General features: G+C 44.7%; 1 protein-coding gene and 1 long non-coding RNA gene across 2 annotated transcripts; both read left to right on the plus strand.

The window, feature by feature from the left end:
- Positions 1 to 1849: 1849 nt before the first annotated feature.
- On the plus strand, positions 1850 to 6397 carry LOC140184839 (uncharacterized). Its single transcript, XM_072238026.1, has 2 exons — positions 1850 to 2661; positions 2725 to 6397. The coding sequence occupies exons 1-2, from the start codon at positions 1850 to 1852 to the stop codon at positions 6395 to 6397; spliced, it is 4485 nt and encodes a 1494-aa protein (XP_072094127.1).
- A 4949-nt stretch (positions 6398 to 11346) lies between these two features.
- LOC112804124 (uncharacterized) lies at positions 11347 to 12497 on the plus strand. Its single transcript, XR_003202744.3, has 3 exons — positions 11347 to 11705; positions 11785 to 11976; positions 12178 to 12497. It is a non-coding gene; the product is annotated as an uncharacterized lncRNA (long non-coding RNA).
- Positions 12498 to 15895: the final 3398 nt, after the last annotated feature.

The following is a 15895-nucleotide window of genomic DNA, read 5'->3' on the forward strand; positions in this document are numbered from 1 at the left end:
TTTATTTTACTTGTCATTTAAATATACCTGTTCCCATTGCCCAAACTTCAAAACCCCGATTTACAATCTTCATAACCAATAATAAGAACATACCACCCTGCAGTTCCTTGAGAAGACGACCCGAGGTTTAAATACTCGGTTATCAATTTATTTAGGGGTTTGTTACTTGTGACAACCAAAACGTTTGCACGAAGGGATTTCTGTTGGTTTAGAATCTATATCTACAACGCGACTATTTTTATAAAATTCATTACTAGCAAAAATCCTAACGTCAGTGATAGTGTTGGTTTTGCTTGTGTTATTAGAGATTGTAATGGAAGTTGGCAAAGGGGGTGTTTGGGAATGATTGAGAGTAATAGTATTCTTCGAGGAGAATTGTTTGCTATTTGGAGAGGATATCTCTTAGCTTGGGATGTGGGTCAACGAGATGTTATTTGTGAGATGGATTGTGTGGAAGCATTTAATCTTGTTACTCAAGATGGTTTTGGGTTTATTGATCCATTGGTGCTCAAAATAAGAGATATCATGCATTGGAATTGGCGTATTGACTTTCGTTTGATTATGAGAGATGCAAACACGGTGGCTGATACTATGGCAAAGATAGCGATGAAGTTACAACTTTCGCATGTGGAGCTTCTTTCACCTTGGGAGGAGTTTAAGAGTAGTCTTAAACGAGACTGTCCCTCTATTTAAGCAGTTCCTTGTTTTGTTTGTTTTGTTTTTCTTTATTTAGTTTATTTCAGTCACAAAAAAAAAATCTAATATTAAAAAAAAGCAAAATTGGATTTAAATCCAGTATTCATATAGACCAACCATAATATAATTATCAGATTCAATTATAGAATAGAATTAAATCAGTTACCTCGATGATGTATTTATTATTTCTTTCAGCATTCTATTTTTTTTGCTTTGGCCTACTCTTTTCCATGAAGTTTATACAATGCTTTGTTAATTTGCTAGTGAGATTGATCGTAGTTCTACTTCTTTCCTTGCTCGGTCTCCTACTTCTCCCTTTTCCTTTCGTAGACATAATTTTTGTGATAATATTTAATTCAAGCGAAAATTAACTAAGATTTCTCTCAAGAAATAAATTATAAAACTTTTAACAATTTACTACTGAGGTGCCCCAAATTTATAGGGACTAATGATCGAGTGTATGCCAAATATTGAAATTTCAAATTTTAAACATTGTACAAACCAATTTTAATGTTTTAAAAATCAATTTGTTTTTCGTCTACTTCCCTTTTTCCTACATTTAAAAATACTCTCAATTTAAAATTTATTTAATAATTTTAAAATTTAACAAAAACGGTGAATAATGCTTGTCTTGTTTTCTGTAATAATGATTACGAGAGGACCATCAACGTTCCAAAATTTGAGTATGAATTTAGTTTGTGTTGCGGGCTGGCCCAAAGCTACGTACGGGTCGGCCCGACCCGTCGAGAACCCGACCCGAACGGTCAAGCTCTCATCGTTTGCCACGACACCTGAACACGCGTCCTCACATCCCCCTAACACAGCTGGGAGGAATCTTCGTGGAAAGTGGGCTCGTCCCCTCTGGGCCCACCTCTGACAAGTATAAATGGGGAAGGACCTGCCCTTCCCAAGGTACGTCATATCCTTTCACCTAACCATTCTGCCCGCCTGCACATCGCTGACTTGAGCGTCGGAGTGTCTTTGCAGGTGGCACCCCCCTCATTCTCTCTCCACGGCAAGTACTCGGCTACTCGGCAAACCCGGCTCCAGTACGGCTAAAGCTAGGGCGCCCTCACTCCCTCACCCACTCACCCGATCTGTCCGGAAACCGACTACCGAACATTGGCGCCGTCTGTGGGGATTCCCTGCCTAAATGGAAGTCGTGCTGGGTCCCGGAGACCAAGCCCGAGCAGCCGGAGCGGAGGGGGCGGCCTCCGTCGCCTCGCTAAGGGGGCGGCGGAGGTCCCCCCAACAACACACGAGAACACGACCATTCGGGGGAACAGGCGGCGATAGCGCCATAATAATGCAGGAGCTACGCCACAGGGTTCAGAACCTAGAACGACAGCTGGCCGACCGGGAGCGGGATGGACGAACTACCGATCCCAGCTATACCCCGTCTCCCGGAAGCGAGGAGGAAGACTCTCACCGAAGCCGCCCGCGGCGTACATCCGCATCCCGAACGGAAGCGGAGAGCACGCGGGAGGAGTCACCCATACCGAGAAGACGAAACGACAGGATCATCTACTCCCGCGGCAGACTGACCCGCCGCGCGGCGAGAGGTCGCGAAGACGGGGAAGGGAGATCCGAGAGAACACGACAACCTGTGATAATGGGCGTTACCCCATTCCACCGATCCATCCTCGAGGTCCGGTTGCCGAAACACTTCGACAAACCAACGGACATGAGGTACGACGGAACTCAAGACCCCCTAGAACACCTCACGGCCTTTGAGGCCAGGATGAATCTGGAGGGAGTAGGGGACGAAGTAAGATGCCGCGCCTTCCCGGTAACCTTAGCAGGTCCAGCGATCAGATGGTTTAACGGCCTCCCACAAGGTTCCATCTACAATTTCTCGGACATCAGCCGTGCATTCCTAGCACAATTTACAACACGGATAGCAAAGGCCAAGCACCCTATCAACCTTCTAGGGATAACCCAGAGACAAGGAGAACCGACCAGGAGGTACCTAGATCGGTTCAACGACGAATGCTTGGAAATCGACGGCTTAACCGACTCGGTGGCCAGTCTTTGTCTGACAAACGGCCTCCTCAACGAGAACTTCCGAAAACACCTTACCACGAAACCGGTGTGGACAATGCATGAAATCCAGACAGTGGCCAAGGAGTACATAAACGACGAGGAAGTCAGTCGAGTCGTGGCCGCCAATAAACGGCAGCCTAGCTACAACCAAACCCGGCAACAGGGCAATGGGGAAAAGCCGAAGGGACAAACCAGGGAAGAGGCACTGAGTAAGGCACAAAGGACGTTCCCCCGAGTCGGAAAATTCACCAACTACACCCCGCTCAATCTCCCCATCGTGGAAGTCTACCAACAAATAGCCGAGAAAGGAATCCTGCCGAAGCCCCGACCACTCAAAGACCGCACCGGAGGGAACAAGAACCTTTATTGTGATTACCACAAGGGTTACGGTCACCTAACGCAGGATTGTTTCGACCTGAAGGATGCGTTGGAACAAGCGATAAGGGAAGGTAAACTAGCGGCCTTCTCCCACCTAATCAGGGAGCCAAGGAGGCGCTATCGCGACCAAGACGAGGAAGGCAAAACCCGTTCGGCAAAAAGGCGGCAAGAGCCAGAAGGTGGAGAACACGGCCTCACCGTGATAAACGTAGTGACGGCCAAAAATGCCGCACCAAGATCCAAATCCACACATAAGAAGGACGCCAAGATACTGTCGATCTCCTCCTCGTCGACCCGCAACCCTAAGAAGCCTCCATTCATTTCTTTCGACCCAGAAGACCAGTGGTTCGACGACGTCCCGGAAAACCCACCCATGGTCATAACGGCCAGAGTAGGGACCGGTCTCGTCAAGCGCATCCTTGTTGACACGGGAGCAGATTCAAACATCATGTTCCGCAACGTGTTCGATGCGCTAGGGTTAAAGGATGCCGATCTGACGACTCACCAACACGGGGTAATAGGATTGGGCGACCACTTCATCAAACCGGATGGAATAATATCCTTGCCAATCTCAATAGGGCAATCCCAGGGCAGGAGATCGGCGATGGCCGAGTTCGTGATCCTCCGAGACTCCACCGCCTATAATATCATCCTGGGAAGGAAAACGATCAATGATTTTGAAGCCATAATCAGCACAAAGCTGCTGATCATGAAATTCGTTACCGAGGACGGATCCATAGGGTCCATATGGGGAGAACTCGAGACGGCGGTCGCTTGCGACAACGCCAGCCTCTCCCTCAGAAAGAAATCTAAGGAGGCGTCCGGTGTGTTCCTAGCCGACCTGGATGCCAGAATAGACGACAAGCCTAGACCGGAACCAGAAGGGGATCTGGAGAAGTTCAGAATCGATGACGAAGAGGGAAGATTCACATTCGTCAACAAAAACCTCCCACACGAGTTGAAGGAGACTTTGGTCGAAATGATAAGAGCCAACAGTGACTTGTTTGCCTGGACGCCAGCCGACATGCCGGGCATAGACCCAAAAATCATCTCGCATCATCTAGCCGTCAAGGCGGAAGCACGCCCGGTGGCCCAACGGAGGAGAAAGATGTCGGCGGAAAGAGCGGAGGAGGTGGCCAGACAGACGGCCAGCCTCCTAGAAGCAGGCTTCATACGGGAAGTGGACTACTCGACATGGCTCTCGAATGTAGTACTGGTAAAAAAGCACAACGGCAAGTGGAGAATGTGCGTGGACTACACCGACCTCAACAAAGCATGTCCTAAGGACTGCTTCTCCCTCCCTAACATAGATGCGCTCGTCGACGCTGCGACAGGATACCGGTATCTGAGTTTCATGGACGCCTATTCTGGTTACAACCAGATACCGATGCACCGTCCAGACGAAGACAAGACGGCGTTCATAACGCCAGGAGGAACTTTCTGCTATAAGGTAATGCCATTCGGCCTAAAAAATGCGGGGGCAACGTATCAGAGGTTGATGAACAGAATATTCCACGACCTCATAGGAAAGACAGTTGAAGTCTACGTGGATGACATCCTCGCAAAAACAACACGACCTGACGACCTTTTGAGTGACTTGGCGAGTGTATTTGCGTCCCTTCGACAACACGGCATGAGGCTGAATCCCCTCAAGTGTGCTTTCGCCATGGAAGCTGGAACGTTTCTCAGATTCATGATAACCCAAAGAGGGGTAGAAGCCAACCCGGAGAAGTGCCAGGCGATACTCCAAATGAAGAGCCCGGGCAGTATCAAGGAAGTCCAAAGGTTGGCAGGTCGGCTGGCTTCATTGTCACAATTTCTTGGAGCATCGGCAACAAAGACCCTACCATTCTTCAATCTCATGAAGAAAGGAATAGCGTTCGAATGGACCCCCGCATGCGAGGAAGCTTTTCAAAACTTTAAAGAAATCCTCGCGACACCACCCGTCCTCGGGAAGCCAAAAGAAGGAGAGCCGTTGTACCTGTACCTCGCCATAACAGGAGAAGCCTTGGCCTCAGTTTTAGTACGAGAAGAAGGAAGGACACAACAACCAATCTACTTTGTCAGCAGGGACTTACAGGGGGCAGAGTTGAGATATAACAAATTGGAGAAGTTAGCTCTGGCACTCCTGATCTCTTCGAGGAGATTAAAGCAGTACTTCCAGAGCCACCGGATCGTCGTGAGAACAGATCAGGGGATCCGGCAAGTGCTTCAAAAACCCGACTTGGTGGGGAGAATGATGACCTGGTCGATTGAGCTCTCTCAATACGACATACAATATGAACCCCGGCAGGCCATCAAAGCGCAGGCAATGGTGGATTTTCTAGTGGAAGTAGCGGGGGACCCGGCCGAATACTCGAACACACGGTGGAAACTCCATGTAGACGGAGCCTCCAACCAGACGTTCGGGGGTGCCGGGGTTATCCTGGAAAGCCCGGCTGGAGTCGTGTATGAGCAATCGATTAAGTTCGATTTTCCCGTTTCAAACAACCAAGCAGAGTACGAAGCCCTCATAGGAGGCCTAACCTTAGCAGCAGAGGTCGGGGCAACAAGGTTGGAGATATGCAGCGATTCGCAAATCGTCACCTCCCAAGTAAACGGGAGCTATCAAGCTAGGGACTCGCTGCTACAGAAGTACTTGGAAAAAGTCAAGGACTTGAGCCGAAAGTTTGAAGAAGTCACGATCCAGCACGTCCCGAGAGAAAAGAACACACAGGCAGACCACTTGTCAAAGTTGGCTAGCACCAAACCGGGAGAGGGTAACCGATCTCTAATCCAAGGAAAACTAAGAGAGCCGGCAGTCACATTACACCTTTCGAAGCTAAGCCCCTCCTGGCTGGATCCCATTATCGACTTCTTAGAAAGCGGCAAGCTCCCCAACGACGAAAAAGATGCCAAAAAGCTAAGAAGGGAAGCCGCCAGATACGCCATCATCCAGGGCCAGCTTTTCAGGAAAGGATTCAATCATCCCCTGCTGAAGTGTTTACATCCCGACCAGACGGGCTACGTCCTCAGGGAAGTCCATGAGGGATGCTGCGGCCACCACATAGGCGGCAAAGCCCTAGCAAGGAAGTTAATCCGAGCAGGATATTACTGGCCGTCCATGATGGCTGACTCCAAGGAGTTCGTCAAGAAGTGTGTCAAGTGCCAAGAAAACGCCAACTTCCATCGTGCACCCGCCTCTGAGCTCAACTTGCTAACGGCCTCTCGACCATTCTCGCAATGGGGAGTCGATCTCTTAGGACCTTTTCCCGTCGGCCCGGGGTCAAATACCTCATAGTCGCTATCGACTATTACACAAAATGGATAGAGGCTGAACTGCTGGCCAGCATATCCTCGTCCAATTGCAGGAAATTCATGTGGAGACAAGTCGTAACACGGTTTGGTATCCCGGAGGTCGTCATCTCGGACAACGGGACACAATTCACCGACAAAAAGTTCACGGAATTCCTCACCGGCCTGGGCATAAAGCAGAGATTCTCCTCGGTAGAACACCCACAGACAAATGGGCAGGTCGAATCCGCAAATAAGGTCATCTTGCAAGGACTCAAGAAGAGGTTGGATAGCAAGAAAGGCTCTTGGGCCGACGAGCTGGCCTCGGTCCTATGGTCTTACCGAACAACCGAACAATCCTCCACCAAAGAGACACCCTTCCGACTAACCTACGGGTCAGATGCGGTGATACCCGTAGAGATCGGATAGCCAAGCCCACGGCTACTCTTGAAGGGAGTAGACGAAGCCGTCGAGAAAGACTTGATAGAAGAAACCAGGGAAATGGCCCATCTGACAGAAGCAGCGCTAAAACAGAGGATGGCTCTACGATACAACGCCAAAGCACTCAAAAGGAAGTTCGAAAAAGACGACCTCGTCCTGAGACGTAACGACATCGGCCCGTCTGCTCCGGGAGGAGGCAAACTAGCGGCGAACTGGGAAGGACCATACCGAATCAAGGAGGTAATCGGAAGAGGAGCATACAAGCTAGAGAGACTCAACGGCAAGGAGGTCCCAAGAACATGGAATGCTGATAACTTAAGGAGGTTTTATTCATAAGCCATCTATTTCGTAATAGTACTTCAGTATCTTTGATATAATGATTAAACCCTCCTAACTCTTTACATGCTACATTTGCCTATGTTATTTTCTAAACTCTTAACTTTCTACATTATATATCTGTCTATGCCGTTTTCCAAATGCTAACTCTCTGAGCAACCATTATAAGAACGATGATGCGAGGCCTCGGGACTGATCACCCCGGGAGCCCCTCAGTTCAAAAATTATGATGAACGACCACAACAAGAACGCACGCCATAAATGGCTAACGCGAGTAAACGGAAACACGAAGTAATTCGACGGCGAATAAAACAAGAAAAGTTAAACTTACGGGCAAACGAGCCCACAAACCCACTAACGGGCACCAAAGTCATAACAACGTTCAACAAAAAGTACAAACAATACAAACATCACTTTTTCGGCATATCGACAACTTTGCCATCCTTAATGGTCTTGAAAACTCCAATCGCCGACACATCGAAGTCCGGGGAAACGATCTTCACCTGAGCTTTGAGGGCTTCCTCAGTCATAAAAATCGCATTTTTGCCCTGCTCCTTGACTTCCTTATGCTTCCGCTTGAACAACTCGGCTTCCTCCCGAGCAACCTTGGTAGCCGCCACTGCTTCGTCCCGCTCTTTCTCCAGAGCGGACACCCGACTCTGTGCGGCACCCAATTGGCTCTTCAAAGTTGTCTCTTGCTCCGTTAGACGGGATACGGAGGCGTCGGCAGTCTTCAATTTCTCCTCTGCCAAAGCAGCCTTCTTCTCAGCAGCATCAACCTTATTTCCTGCTTCAATCAGCTGATCCTGAAGTGTTTTAACTTGAGTTTTGTACTTGTTATTGGCATCAACAGCGGACTCGAGCTTCCGACGAAGTGAGGCCATGCCAGAAAGTTCGAACTCCGCCTTCCGGGCTATGGCCGCGCCGCGAAGGAGGGTGCGGTACATCCATCGAGCCTGCCCCGAGAAGTCGGTACCATGGAAATGATCCTCTGTGCCCGGAAGCAGTTGAGCGTCTATGAACGTTCTGGCATCAAAGTTCCTTTCCATAACAGTCAAAACACCCTCAGGACTAGACTGGGACCTCTGTCTCTTGGGGGTAGGGATGACGGACAACTCTTCCTCCTCCTCCCGACGAGAAGAAGAAGACTGCCCAGGAATAGCAATTTCTGGAGGAATCTGAGTCGCGGAAGTCGGGGTAACGGCGGAGGTCGGGGTGGCGGCCTTTGCGGACGCATCGACGTCGGCAGCAGGCACTTCTGGAGGAACCGTTGCCTGTTGTTCTGCGGTCTCCTCACCCTCGTCATCTTGAAGAAAAGTATGAAACAAGTTGTCCATGCCGGTCACCTCGGCAGAAAGTCCCACTACAAAACAATTTGAAAAACGAACAAGTCAAACAAGCCAAACAAAAGAAGCAATAGGAAAATTTAAACAAGTGACCACACGGCAAGAAGGACTCACAGACATAATCTCTGGCAACCTCACGATTTCCCATGAGAAGATGGGGATTCACGTTATTTCTCCCAAGAACCGCCAACAAGATGTCGGCTATCCGCCGATCCACAGCCGACATCCCTTTATAAGTAACCTTGATAAAAGGATTAGACCCCGCCCCGAAACTCCAATACGTCGGGATGAGGCGCTCCTTTTCCAAGGATAACCAAAAAGGGTGGCGACCCTTAGCCGGACGGACCTTAAAATACTTGTCCTTGAACCCATGATAGGAGTCCTCGAACAAGCCAAAGATCCTCCAACCCTGGGCAGACCGGAAGGACATGAACCCCTTCTTGTGTTTCCCCTCCTTGGAAGGATTAGTTAAAGTAAAGAAAAAAAGGAAGACGTCGACAGAGGTCGGCAGCTCTAGATATTCGCACACCATCTCAAAGCAGCGAATGGACGCCCAGCTGTTCGGGTGCAATTGAGATGGTGCCACGGATATCCGATTTAAGAGGCCCATCTGGAAGGGGGAAAAGGGGATGCGGACCCCGACCTGAGTGAACATGGCCTTGTAGAACCAAATCCAATCGGCAACCCGGGGGGCATTGAAATTAATTTCATAAAGCCGTTCGTGGGGGGCGGGGACATAAACATCATAGTTCGCCTCCTCGTCAGTACCCCCACAGAGATACTCGGCTTGGCGAAACTTCGTTAGCTCCTCCTCCCCCATCTGATTGGGAGAGTTCTTGAGGTCGGAAACTACCCACGCGTACGGGTCGTAACCCGCGGCGGAGGTCGAAGCTCGGCTAACGACACGAGGCATACCTACAGTGGGGGCACCGCGCGGTTAGTCCGTGAGGTCGGAATCCGGGAAAAACCCAAAGAAACCCCTCGTGCCGTAGCCACAAGGGGGACCAGACAAACCAAGACCGAACAAAAGCATAAACCCCCCCCCCAAGGATCAATAAAAGGAAAAGAAAGTGCATCCATAAAATGCGCCCACAAATAGCAGAGAGAGCAAGAATAGAGCAAGAACAAGAAAAATGATCATGGCAGACATGCAAACAACCATTAGAGTAAAAGGAAAAGAAGCAGTTACCTGGAAGAATTGAGGAAGTTCAAACAGGGATGGAGCGCGTTAGAGCAATGTGCGTTAGAGCAATGGAAACAGCTTTTGTGTGATGGGAGCAAAGAAGGAACGAATGGGCAGTATGATCAGGGAGGTAAATAAATGGAAGAAGAAGAGAAGCATGAAACTGTTCAAAACCGCTCTATTGGAAGCGCGAAAGACTTGGGGGCAGAACTGTCTTTACACACACAGGAATTTTCAATCTTTTATGGGCATTTAATGCCCCGCGCGAAAAATGAGGCGACAAAGGAACGCCCCGAACCACGAACGGGCACGCATGTGGGCGGCGCGTCACTCACACGAGCGGTCGACCAAACGACAACGATGACAGAAGACTCGCCGCCAACAGCCTATACGACTGATTATCGGCGCGTGGGGGCACTGTTGCGGGCTGGCCCAAAGCTACGTACGCGTCGGCCCGACCCGTCGAGAACCCGACCCGAACGGTCAAGCTCTCATCGTTTGCCACGACACCTGAACACGCGTCCTCACATCCCCCTAACACAGCTGGGAGGAATCTTCGTGGAAAGTGGGCTCGTCCCCTCTGGGCCCACCTCTGACAAGTATAAATGGGGAAGGACCTGCCCTTCCCAAGGTACGTCATATCCTTTCACCTAACCATTCTGCCCGCCTGCACATCGCTGACTTGAGCGTCGGAGTGTCTTTGCAGGTGGCACTCCCCTCATTCTCTCTCCACGGCAAGTACTCGGCTACTCGGCAAACCCGGCTCCAGTACGGCTAAAGCTAGGGCGCCCTCACTCCCTCACCCACTCACCCGATCTGTCCGGAAACCGACTACCGAACAGTTTGTTTTTTTAAAAAGAAAATATTTTTTTTCGAAAGAGAAATAATTAAAAAAATCATTAATTGTACATAGAAACAAAAGTGAGTCTAGCAAATTTTCATTAAAATTTGATGAGTAATGATTTAAATTTTAAAATTTTAAAATTAAAAATTAGAATAAATAACCTATAGATAGATTAAAATCCCTTTGAGTCAAAATAGATAGAAAATTAAAATTTGATGAGTTATGATTTAAATTTAAAAAGTTTAAAATTAGAAATTAGAATAAATAACCTATAAATAGATTAGATACCCTTAAGAGTGAAAATAGATAGAAAATTAAGTGAATTTATTTTAACATAATAAAAATTTTAAATTTCTTGCGAACCATGCAAGATAAATGAGAATATCCATGACATTCAAAGACTAAATTTGTTCCATTTATGTATTTTTAGTTTACTATTTTTAAGGATAACTTTTATTTATTAAATTTTTATCTTATTTCTTTACTACAGATACCAATATTATACTTAAAAAAACTAATGCAATATTATATGGCTTGAATTATATACATCATACCAATATAAAATCTTAATTATATTTTATCTCTATTAATTTTATAAATTATTTATATTTTGATTCTTTTTAAAATTAAATTTGAATATATTATGCATATCGATTGACAAAATCAATGGGACAAACAAATCTGAAGACGCGTAACAGGTAGAAGGACAACGATTCAGTGAGCCTTTATTTGTCGGTGCGCATAAAACACGGTTGGCACACTGGTGGTAAAACGCCATTTTAGCGCTTTGATCCTTGATCCAAAGTGTATGTGGTTTTATATGCTGACAACTCTCCATTTTGTTAATTGTCTAACTTCTTGCCGTCTTTGTATAGTTGAGAAAGTCGACGATTTAAAATTTGGTTTCGACTTTCTGAATATATAGTATAAATATTGTTGGTTTTTGGCAAATATGTAAAAATTTTCACACTTTTTATCGATTTTTTTTTTTCAAAGTTAGATAATTCCATTAATAAAATGAAAGAAATATATAGGTGTTCATATATAGGATAAATCACCATCATCATTCTTTGAGAGGAGTTATTGGGTTGGGTACACAAGATTTTCATTCTCAAATTCTACTCAACATAGAAATCAGAGTCTTCGGTGCTCCTTTTAGTAGCAGGTAAGCTCATTTTTAGCCAAATTTCCTTTGATTTTACACAATGAAAAATGCAATGATTGATTGTTTCTAGAAATTGCAGGCATTTTTTGCAGGTAGGTTGAATTGATGGGATGCGATGATGAAGCTTTTGCAGCACCGAAAGCTTTTCATAGAAGCCCCTCCAGAGAAAAATCTTAATCTTCTCCATAAATTTCAGCTTCCACAATTCTCGCCAGAAATTTCGTTGTTTCATAATCTCTGGGCAAAATTCAATAGGAGGATGTGAGAACCTGTAAGCCACACGGTACCCAGTACTCACATACAAACTATTTTTATTAAGGGCCCAATAAATGTTATCTGCTCCACCCCCAATTATTGTTGCTAGCACACGCTGACTAGTGCCCTCAGAAAAAATATTTATAATTAGAGTTTAATTCCACTAACCATTAGAAACTATTAAGTCTTTGACCATCAATAGTTGTTGATTTTGTAGATTGAAAGTTTCAGATGAAGAAACAATATAAGGATGTGGAGGAGCAAGCCAAGGATCGCTGGTGCAGAATTAGAATGTCCACAAACTTACTGGCAAGTGCACCAGGTCGTACCAAGTAATACCTCAGGTGAGTGAGGGTCGATCACACGAGGATTGATGGACCAATCAACAATGATTGAATGAGTTACTTAGTTAGACAAGCAGAAAGTGGTATTTTGAGAGTTTAATAGCATTAAACAGTAAATTCAGATAACTAAAGGCAAACAGTGAATTGATGTGAGGAATATATGAGAAAACAGTTAAGATTTCAGAGTTGTTTATCTTCCGGATTTCTATTTCTTTCTAACTATTTTAATCATGCAAGATTTAATTCATGGTAAACTATATTTGACTAAACCCTAATTCCTTAGTAATTTAGTCTCCTCTAACCTAGTTAACTGCCAATTCCTTGGTCACTTAATTTCAATTAAGGTTTAAGTCCAATTCTAATTTATTAGCCACAAAAACCCTAATTACCCAAATATAAGAGGATTATATGTCATGTATCCCATTAAATTCAGATAATTAGTTATTTAGGAGAAATTGTTTTCAAGCTGGTGTTCAAGTAAATTACTTTTCCAAGGTTTACAAGAACTCAAATAGAATAAGGATTATTCTTTCGATCTTCCTAAATCCTTAAGATGAAAAACGAAAACAAATTCTTGAAATTGAAATCAATACATTAATTAAAATAGAAGAGTAATAGTATCAATCCATACAATAAACAGAGCTCCTAACCTTTATATAGGGAGGTTTAGTTGCTCATGGCTCAAAGAGAAAACTAGGATTCTCCAAAAATTATAAACTGCGGAATGAGGTGCGTAAAAAGAGAAAAGAGCCCGAAGGGATAAATTATCTTTTTCCTTTTATCTAATCCTAATTAATGTAAAATATATTTTCTAAAACTAAATAATATCTTTTCCTATTTGTGAATAAAAAAAGATTAATCCAAAATTAAATAAGATCTTCGAATAGCCTTGTTTGAGGACGTGGGGACCACTGAATTCTTTAAGGCCGGCGCCTAACTTAGGCTAAGCCGAGTTAGCCACCACTACGACTGTGCTTGATTGTGCTTCTACTTCATCCTGCTGTCTAACTTGGAGAATCCCAAGTTAGGCGCCACCAAGGTGTGGTTTGGAGGGCTTTTTCTTCATCTGGTGCCTAACTTGGAGAATCCCAAGTTCGGCGCCACCAAGGCCATGATTCCATAATAAAAGTGTAGACTCTCATATATCGTTGGAAAGATCCGAAAATTAGCTTTTCAACGCCACTTAAACCGTGTCAATCGGACCTCTATGGCTCAAGTTATTCTCGTTGGATTGCAAAGAGGTTAGGGTTGACAGTACCATCCACCTTTTTCCTTTTCTTCTACACGAACCTTGTCAAATTAAATCCATCTGAATGCTACCTGAAATAAACCAAATTGCACCTGACTCAAAGTAGCATTCATAATGGCTCAAAAATACTTAAATCTTGATTAAACTTACAAATTCGAATGCAAATTCACTAGGAAAAGATAGGAAAGATGGTCACGCATCACAACACCAAACTTGAATTGTTGCTTGTCTTCAAGCAACCAAAACTAATATAAACTTAGGATGTATATTTTTATGAGAGGTGAGTGCTCAATTAAGCTCCTGCCTGTCTTAAAGTGGGTCTTATAAGATTGAAACTCTGAATAGTTTTGGCATCCCACTATCTTTTGAATTTGAGGAATGTCACTGTCATTCGGAATTAGAATCTGAATAGTATTATGAATTCTCTGGCCTTCTTACATCAGATTAATTCTTGAACACAGCAACTTCTCTTTCATTCTCCTTTCTTTGGTGCTTTGCACCTAGAGTCTAGCCGTGACTTTAAATGCTTTGTCTCAAGCTTTACTTGACACAAAAACACCACAAGCACTTAGCTGGGGAACTCTATTTGAGTGCTATTTTTTCTTTCAGTTACTCCCAGACAGTGGTGCTCAAAGCCTTTGGCATAATCTGTTAAATGTACTTGATCTTGACTCTTAGTGCTTTGCCTCAAGGGTTACCTGACACATTCACACCACAAGCATATAGCTAGGCAAACAACTCTTTGAGCCTTTAATCATACTTGGACCTTGCTTTTCTTTATTTTCTTTTTTCTGTTTCTTTTTCTTCAAGGATTACGCTTTTGTTTAATTCAGAGATTTCATAATAGTTCTCCGAATTCCTGTTCCTCATGCACCAACATACTTTGATTCAAATTCAAATATACATTATTCATATCATGCATTTAGAATCACAGATAATACCACCACATTTAAGTAAAAAAGACTACTCTTAAATATAACTCAATTTCTCATGCAATACATCACTTCTTTTTCTTTTTTCTTTTAGATTTAAGCTCAGTGAGCAGTACATCCGTACATGAGACATCACTTCAAAAAAAAAAAAAAGCAAAATAAAAAGGCAACTGAATGAAACTAAACCTAAGAACTGAAAATGCTAAGCATCATTGCAAGCAATCAAAGCAACAGAAAACAGGAATATAACATAATAGTGACGGAGGAAATAGGAAGTGAAAAAGGGACTAAACTACCTCAGTCACCATGGTGGAGGTCTCTCTCCTCAGGCTGCGGTCCATATGGTCCTCTCAAATTCCTATAATCATGTCTCAACTGAGAAAGCTCATGGCGTTGCGTATCCTGTACTTCCCTCATCTGATCGAGGGTGGAAGTAAGCTACTCCCAACGACTATACTGTGTCATCCTATCTATTCAATGGAGGATGTGAGCTACTCCCAACGGCTATACTATGTTATCCTCATCTGCTCAATAGAGGATGTGAGCTGCTGCTAGTATTCCTGAGGTGGAAAGTAGTATCCCTGAGGAAAGGGAGGATGGTCCTGTTAAGCCTCTGCTTCAGCTTTATCTTCTCTAGGAACTCTATGGTGTTCCCTAAGATGCTCCATAGTCTTCTTAGTGATCGGCCTCTCAACTGGAACAGGAAAATCATTATCCACCTTCACCTTAGCTACTTCACAGAGGCGGTAAATAAGTTATGGGAAGCCCAGCCTAGCATTCTTAGAGGGATTAGCGGCAATGGTATATATTTGCTGTGCAATGATGTCCTCTACCTCCACCTCTTTTCCCTTCATAATGCAATGAATTATGACAGCTCGATTCACAGTGCATTCAGACCGGTTGCTAGTAGGCATGATAGATCTCCGAATGAAATCCAGCCATCCTCTGGCCAAAGGAATAAAATCAGTGTTCTTAAGTTGGTATGGTCTTCTTTCTGAACCTAATCTCTGTTGAGCCCTAGGAATAAATATATCAGCAAGCACTTGGTCCAATTGTTGATCATTCTCCACCCTTTTACTGTAGTGCTATCTTGCCATATGATTTGGAGGTGGCAGATGGATGACCTGTCTGATACTCCTTGGACTAAAGTCAAGGATTTTCCCTCTTACAAAGCTCTGATGATTTTTTTTCATTAACTCTAGTGGCATCCTTATAGGTAACCCAAAGATTGCCATAAAATTTCTGAACCATCATTTGACTGACCTCAGTGTGCGGGTTGCATAAAAATTGCCACCTTTGCCTCTGAATCTAAAACTGAATTTTCAGATATTCATCCAATTGAAGTGCAAATTTTACTTCCGGAATCACAACCTTCTTGTAAGTGACATAAAAAAAATGCTCCTCATGTAA

This window comes from Arachis hypogaea, chromosome 5, assembly GCF_003086295.3.
Source record: "Arachis hypogaea cultivar Tifrunner chromosome 5, arahy.Tifrunner.gnm2.J5K5, whole genome shotgun sequence".
In the NCBI taxonomy this organism is placed as follows: domain Eukaryota; kingdom Viridiplantae; phylum Streptophyta; class Magnoliopsida; order Fabales; family Fabaceae; genus Arachis; species Arachis hypogaea.

Coding starts and splice junctions, on each gene's coding strand:
- LOC140184839 (XM_072238026.1), top strand. CDS start 1,850: ATGGAAGTCGTGCTGGGTCCCGGAGACCAAGCCCGAGCAGCCGGAGCG. Junction 2,662..2,724: donor CAAGGAGAACCGACCAGGAG/GTACCTAGATCG, acceptor CTCGGTGGCCAG/TCTTTGTCTGACAAACGGCC.